This window comes from Ovis canadensis, chromosome 2, assembly GCF_042477335.2.
Source record: "Ovis canadensis isolate MfBH-ARS-UI-01 breed Bighorn chromosome 2, ARS-UI_OviCan_v2, whole genome shotgun sequence".
Taxonomy (NCBI): Eukaryota; Metazoa; Chordata; class Mammalia; order Artiodactyla; family Bovidae; genus Ovis; species Ovis canadensis.
The window spans coordinates 2877707-2885467 of NC_091246.1; the positions used below are offsets into that span (position 1 = coordinate 2877707).

At 50.6% G+C, this 7761-nt stretch overlaps 1 protein-coding gene across 4 annotated transcripts in view; it reads left to right on the top strand.

Annotated features, from left to right (window-relative positions):
- The window catches only part of FBXW2 (F-box and WD repeat domain containing 2), a 29936-nt gene extending 27535 nt beyond the window's left edge, over positions 1-2401 (top strand). For all 4 annotated transcript variants that reach the window (XM_069575268.1, XM_069575269.1, XM_069575270.1 and 1 more), the window contains exon 8: positions 1784-2401. In XM_069575268.1, the coding sequence (XP_069431369.1) occupies positions 1784-2072 (289 nt within the window). In that variant the 3' untranslated portion in view covers positions 2073-2401. The remainder of the gene's footprint in view (positions 1-1783) is intronic.
- The last annotated feature ends 5360 nt before the right edge of the window (positions 2402-7761 follow it).

Consider the following 7761-nt stretch of genomic DNA (forward strand, 5'->3'; position numbering starts at 1 on the left):
CGCGCGCTGGAGTGACTGAAAGAAGGCCAGCATTGTAGATGGGAGTGCAGTGGGTAGCCAGTGGAGGGGTTGCAAGTTTGAATCAGGTGATAACAGGCGTAAGTTTAAGTGGGAGGTTAAATGACGGACGGGCCCAAGAGCAGAGCTGGGGAGACCAGCGGGACCCTGGGCGGTGTGCAGGCAGCAGGCGGTGTGCAGGCAGCAGGCGGTGTCCTAGGTCCGAGCTCTGGCAGTTCAGGCTGCAGTGAGTGACTCCGGAGAATTTAGGAGGTGAAACCAGTAGACCTCGGTGGTTGGACTTGTGGCTTTAGAGTTGGATGGCTGCCACATTTCCTGTCTTGAGTGGTTGGGTGAGTGAGCAAGCCAGGAAACGAAGAGAAACAGGTTTGGCTGCGAAGTTGAGTTTTGGACCTGATAAGTGTGAGGAACAGGTCTTTGTCTTCATGCTGAGTCCCCCTCCCCTCCTGGCCCCAGACTGGAGTCCGATTCTGTGTGCGCTCTTCCCTTCGACCTGCCTGCTGGAGCCCCTCGTGCGGGGCCTCTCATAGGTCCTTCACTATCGAAGGGTGAGGACTGGGGATTTTCTCCCCGTCTCCTCTGGTTCACGTCTTGCGTGCACACTCGCTGCGGTGTCCTTGTTAAGGTGTAGAGCAAACTGGATGTCACGTGGGCCCCCGCGGACAGGCGCCGCAGCTCGCGTAGCTCTGTCCCGTCGCTCTTTTCCGCGTGCTCTGAAGAGGATGTTGGCGCTCCACCTCACTAAGCGTGCAGAGGCTGACAGCAGGTGTTTTAATGTGTGCTCCTCTTCACACAGTCTCTCCCCCTTGTGCCTTTATCATCAGTGTTTTATGAACTGCCAGCCTGAGACGGTTAAAGCAGTCCTCCCTGCTCTCCCAGTTTTCTCTAACTTACTACGAATCTGTTATTATTCAGTGTTTCTGAATTATTTGGGAAACTTTATATTTTTAGCCTCTAGACTACCTTGAGCAGAACCTGGGCTTGCTGCCTGCAGAGCAGAGCAGCACCAAATCACTTGACTTTCCCTCTTCTTTCTGGGCTTGGGGGCTTCCCCTCGGCCAGTGCAGTCTGCCCTCCACGTCTGTGTGCTCTGCATCTGTGGCCGTGGAGGGCCGGCCATACTGCGCCGTTCTATGTAGGGGACTCGAGCATCCTCAGATTCTGGTATCTGAGGGGTTCAGGAAGGAAGGGATGATGTATAGCAGTTTTTACCCACCACTGAGAGTGGAGTGTTAGACTCTCCCTCTGACAAGTAACTAGCTAGTTGTAAAGCCTTAGCCAGAGCATTTACCCTGGCTGGATTTCAGTTTTCACATCTTAGAAATGAAAATATTAAATGAGATAATCTGAAAGATCCTTTCCAGCTTAGATGGGCATTTTATGCTTTTATAAATGTTCATTTCCTTATATGCCTGTGTTATGTTATTATGAAGGGTTCTTTTCCCACACCTTTTTTCCAAAGTAGGCTGAGTTTTATGTCCTCATATTTTCCTTTTTATAAGAAAGTGCATTTAGTTTTAAATTTGCTTGAATTTTGTGTTGGTTTTTTCCTTTGACTGCACTGCTCACGGGATGGGAGATCTCACTTCCCTGACTGAGTATCGAACCTGGGCCACCTGCAGTGGCGTCAAGGAGCACTCACCACTGGACCACCAGGAGGTTCCCTGTATTGGTCTTAAATGTCTCCAGAAAAGATGGCAGCAGAGCAACAGATACACAGTGGCCTTCAAGCCTGGTTCACGCCTCTTAACTCTCATCCTTGCAGGGTCATCAAGACTCCTGAGATAGCAAACCTGGCCTTGCTTGGCTTTGGAGACATCTTTGCCCTGCTGTTTGACAACCGCTACCTGTATATCCTGGACTTGCGGACAGAGAGCCTGATTAGCCGCTGGCCTCTCCCCGAGTACAGGAAATCCAAGAGGGGCTCCAGCTTCCTGGCAGGCGAAGCGTCCTGGCTGAACGGACTGGATGGGCACAACGACACGGGCTTGGTCTTTGCCACCAGCATGCCCGACCACAGCATCCACCTGGTGTTGTGGAAGGAGCACGGCTGACTTCGGGCGCCGGGGCTGCGGGTTTGGGGTGCAGCCTCTGTGGCAGCCGACTGCATGAACCAAAGTTCTCACCTCACGGTATCATCGCGCAGTGCACAATCACGTATCTCTTTGCCGGGGGCCAGGGCTCGGGGCGGGGGGCTCATTCTGTTGACACCACAGCACGCTGACGGGGTCACCGTTGGCTTCATTTGTTCTTAGTTTGTGGGTCAGTGTGAGAGGCTGCATCTGGGGTTCATCTTTCTTGAATATTGATTTTAAGTAAAGAAATTTAAATGGCTCATTAATCTGCTAATTGGTTGCCTATAAAAACACAGTCTGTTATTAAAGCTTTTTACCATTGCCTTTTTCTCTCTTGAAGCAAAGGTGCTATGATGTTGTTACAGCAACTTTTCTCACATGGGGCTTAGCTTTTATAACAACCGTGTTGTACAGACTACCACGTTCTGTGACACTCATGTTCTCCACCAAATGCCAGTTCTAAAGAGAGTGTGTCTGCAGTGCGAATGCAGTTCTGTAGGTGATGGTTTGTGACCCGTGTTCAACCCTAGTGCTTGTCCCAGCCGGGACTGGCCGTGTCTGAGCTGCACCAAGTGCTGCTGTCTTTGTCTCTGTGGGACAAGCTGGCCCTGGGTCGCCTGCCACCTCCATGACTGCGTGGAGGTGACATGGCGCAGTGGACAGCGCCAGGCTGGCAGACTGGAGCCCAGCCCGTTGCCTGGGAACCCTGCAGCCCAGCAGTGCAGCCCCCGGGGCCCCGCTCTCTGTCTGTATAGCTAGTGGTTAGGCTGCCGTCTGATTTCTGGAATTCTCTCTGGTCCTGTGTCTGCCGAGCTGTGCAAAAGCTGCTGCTTCAGTTTTGTCTGATTGCTAATTCCTTGTTTCTTGGCATTTGGAGTTCATCTGTAAATGAAATCACTGATACAAAGTTGTCATCTCTAAGGAAATCAAACATGCAGAAAAAGAATGGATAAAAGGGAATGTGGAAAATGTTTAACAGTCTGCTTTAAAAAATGTAAGCAGTTGGTGGAAGAAGTGCTGAGAGGAGCTGGGGTTCTCTGAAGAAGCAGGGTGCCAGATCAGAGAGAAAAATCCCTGACCCTGACTCTCCTTGCTCCTCTGTCTCTGTCTTGATGTGTAGCCTCAGGCAGGCTAACTTTCTGTTGAAAATGAAGGAAAATTGCGCTAGAGCAGGGTTTGCAAACGCGCGGGCCTGGGGAGCCGTGCAGACAGCATAGGTGAGTGTAGCACTCTGGGCAGGGTGGAGCTGCACCAGGGGAACCTCGTCTGACAGGGCAGTTTCAGAGCCCTGAGCGTCAAGCAGGAAGAAGCCCAGTGTTGGCGCAGGTCTTCTAACTTTTCAGCCAGAGGTAGGCATCCAGCATTGTAATTCCCTAATTTTAAAGATGTGGACAGTGGCTTGCAGTCAAATGCAGTGGGCTAATAACGCAGCGAGTCTGCAGGCTGCCAGGTCCATCCCCACCTTCTCGTTCCTGCAGACGAGAGGCCGTGATTCAGCAGGGGCGGTGTTCTAATGTAATTGTCACAGACATCAGGGAGAAAGTCGAGGGAACAAGTGTTGGGAAGAATTCCAGAGTCCCCCGTTGGGTGACAGAGGAGTGAGGGGGCCGTTTCACTCACAGACCTACAGGAAAGTATTAATAGAAGATGAGTTTAAGAGCTGGAACCTGAGTAGGAGGCTCTGCCTGGGAATATGAGGGATTCTTCTTGTTAATTTTGATATTAGCCCATTTTTCAGGTAGGGAAAGGGTTGCTGGCAGAGCTGAGAATGATTCAAAGTACAGGGGGGACACCGCTCTCCCAAATCCATCACCCTAGAGCCTGACAGCGGCTCTCCGAATGCTGCACAGTCAGGGTTTTAGAGAATTGACGGTTCCAAGTATGCGTTTAGGTAATATCCCTGCCGAGAGTCTGATGAAATCGGGTGAAAGAGCAAGATCTACATGCCCCAGATCCATCTCACATTGATTTCTGTGGGTGAGCGCTGCTTGGTCCTCTTAAGAAATGGGACTAGGTTCAAAGCTAGAATCTATTTCTCAGGAACCTCAGGAGGCTTTGGGCCACGGTGAGGGGAAATGACTTTTCTCATTTTCGTCCACCCAGAACGTGGAACCGGGAACCGAGATCCCAGATCTGACGATCATCTGTAGCCCCACCTCACCTTCCAACATACATACGCTCGCTTTAAAGACCACGCGGTTATATAGTCATCTGTGGGGAAGAGTGAAATGGCAGACCTGAAGCTCGTATGGCACATCTCCTCTCACTTTTCAGTGGTGAATACCAAAGTTCTCATCAAGGCGGCGCGGTGCTCAGAGTCCTGCCTTTATCCCTCTTCACATAGTATTGCGGTCCATAGAGTCAAAGCTGGCTTTTCTAGTAGTCATGTACAGACGTGAGAGCTGGACCACAAATAAGGCTGAGCACTGAAGAACTGATGCTTCTGAACTGTGGTGATGGAGAAGACTCTTGAAGTCCCTCGGATAGCAGGGAGATCAATTAATCTTAAAGGAAATCAACCCTGAATATTCATCAGAAAGACTGATGCTGAAGCTGAGGCTCCGATGCTTTGGCCACCTGATGCAAAGAGGCAACTCATTAAGAGACCTTGATGTTGAGAAAGATTGAAAGCAAAAGGAGAAGGGGCTGAAGAAATAGTTTGATAGCATCAGTGACTCAGTGGACATGAATTTGAGCGAACTCTGGGAGATAGTGGAGGACAGAGGAGCCTGGTGTACTGCAGTCCATGGCGTGGCAAAGAGTTGGACACGACTTAGCTACTGAACAACAACAGCTTCTATAAAAATGGGAAACCGACTCATCCTTTGGAAAAAAATAAAGCGAGGTGGGGAGTTGGTGAGCACCGTGGATGGGGGGGACTCAGGCTCCTTTCACGGCGTCGGGGGCGCTCTTCCCACACACTGACTTCTGCTTCTGTGGCTCAGAGGCTAGGGGTTTGCCTTTGCCTCTTCTTTTGCGAGTATTCTTTTCTGAAAAATTCTTAGGTCCTGAGCAGATAGAGTCCATCTTTCTTCACGAGCTTTGAATTTCTCCGGTGACCCTAGTGTGGTGGAAGGTGGGGTGGCTCTCTGCTCGGGTCTGTGGAAGGACTCATAAGAACTTGGGGCTCTGGGAAGAGGGTGGGGCCTGAGAGAGCTGAGGGGGGTGTGAGGTTTCAGCAGACTTGGTTCCCATTCCAAAGGAAACTGGTTCCCCCAGCAAGCCCCGTTATTTGAAGACTATAAGTGATGTCACAGCTGGGTTTCACCTGACCTCTTAGACCCATCGGAGAAGTAGGAAGAAAGACTTCCTCCAGGGGAGGGGCTCGACTTTGAACGAGTTCCACAGGAAGTACACATGTTTGAACAGCTTTTGAGTGGAAGAAATGGAATATTGCTGTTGGGTTTTAAGCTGTGCACTTCCTTTTTCATAGTTCAAAGTTACTCTGTTCTGGCCTTTGGAAACGCTCAGGAAAGCATGAGTGAGGATTACGTGATCATGCTAGTATTTGCTCTCAGGAGAGTGTTTACTGCGCTGCATTTGTAAAACATCTTAGGGAGAAAAGAAATACTTTTGCAAACAGTATTACGTTAGTCATGAAGAAATTGTTTCTGTCAGGTGAACAGAAGTGGCTAAGGAGAGTGGAGCCCGGCTTGACACGTTGTTTTGGCCAAACCCAGCCAACCCCCTGAAGCCGTGGTTGTTGCCCGACTTCTGGGGTGCCTAGAGACGGGTCTCCCCACCGTCCTGCACCTAGCTCTCCGTGGCTCCTCGTCTGGGCCTCTGCCGGGCCCTGGTGTCCCAGCTGCTTGCCGATGTCTAGGGAAGCGTGTAGTCAGACTGCCGTCCCGGGAGGCAGCCTGGGCCAGGGCACACTCTCCCCTTTGCCTTCAGCCCACGGGGTTGTCGGCACAGGGGAGAGGCCCCAGGTCCGTCCCCTGGACACAGCCTTCCTACCTGCTTGTGCTGGTGCTTGCCAAGATGTTTAAGATGACCAAGACCCTCTTGAGAATTCTGCAGTGCCTAGATAGAGTGTCTGACGGAGGGGACAGGTTAGCACTCTTGACAGAAATGCCTGCCAGCCACCTTTGTGTCCTGATCTGCAGCTCCTTGTGCTTACTCTAGGAAATTGAATTTCAGGATAAGTCATGAAATGGATTACCAGTGATCTCTGCACCACTCCCTTCAGCCTGATGGGGCTGAATGACCACGCTCAGTGCGAAAAGGGGTTTCGCTGTCAAGTTGTTTTCAGTGTGTTTCCAGTCTACCCCAGTTGCTTAAAACTTGTGTTACAGTCTTGACCGGTGTGAACACGCTTAATGACTGCAGCTTAAGAAATCCAGCTAACTTCTACTCTTCATGAATGTACGCAAGTAAAAATGTGTGTTTGCGTATTTAAACCTGGCAAGTTATTAATTCAGATGATAGAGGCTCAGTGCTGTTGGGGTCCATATACTGACACGTGGACAGACGCATTTCATCCATTCAGACTTAGCTCTCTTGATGAGAGTGCTCAGGTTGAAGCAGGCTGTTCTCACCGACGCAACGCCGATGGCAGCGTGGGACTTCTGTGTCACTCATTTGATGTATGTTGTGGTCTCGGGGGAGTGAGGTGAAGTCTGTCCTGGCACTGTCTGGGGTGGGTGGGTGGGGGAGAAGGGATTGCTTAAGCAAATAGTGGAGTGACTGTGGAGCAACATGTCTCTGTAAGATGAGAAGTTATTTTCATGCGTCACAGAAGCATTCTGCCTGTGAGTGATTGTGCTAACTAGAAATCATTTATCTCCATACATGAAAGCAGGTTCCTTTGATCAGTTCGCCAAGCCCAAGTTACTGTTTGTACTTGAAAGAAATAAAGCTGCATTTCCTTAAAAATTACATTCTGCAATGAAGACTGCTTTCTTGTCCCCTACTCCCGCCAGCCAGTTTCAAGGAAGCTTTTCAAAAGCAAGTGTGTTTGAAATGAACTGTTCCTCGAATGATCTAAAGCGACCATGTTCTAAGGTTTCTGTATGTTCTAGAATGTCAGTCTAACAACGTAATGATCTCTCAACGAGGCCCAAGAGTGGAAATAAATTTAAAGCAAAATGCAAGGAAGGATTTTGGCGACCTTCGTGAATAGATGGAAATGGGGAGGAAAATGTCTCGATGCGGAGTCCAGACCTTGGAATCCTCCCTGGCTCCTCTGAACCCACTTGAGGATCAGTACGTCCCCAAGTTGGTTCATCCTTTCTACTCGATGTGACTGTGTAGGGCCCGTCATCATACATGGCCCTGTACCTCTGCTCCTCAGCAGGGCCATGCGGGGCCCTTCTGCTTCACAGGTGAGAAGTTGAGGCTTGGAAGGGTGGCTGGTTGCTTACAGGAGTAGTAAGTGGTGAGAAGGAGGCCTGGTGCTCAGCATTCTCAGACACGGGTTTCTCCTACCTTTTCTTGTTTCTCTTCCCATTCTCTCCCTACTTTGGTTTCTTCAGTCCAGACCTGGACCGCTGCCCAGCCCCCTCGCCGCTCGTGTGCCCCTCCGGAGCCCCTGTGGACTCTGCAGCTGGGGCATCTCCCCCCCCCGACTCCCTGGAGCCCGTGTCTCCTCTTCCAGCAGCCTTGTTGTGCAGTGGCTAAGTCATGTCCCACTTTTCTTGCAGGACACCCTCCACCACCACCACCAGGC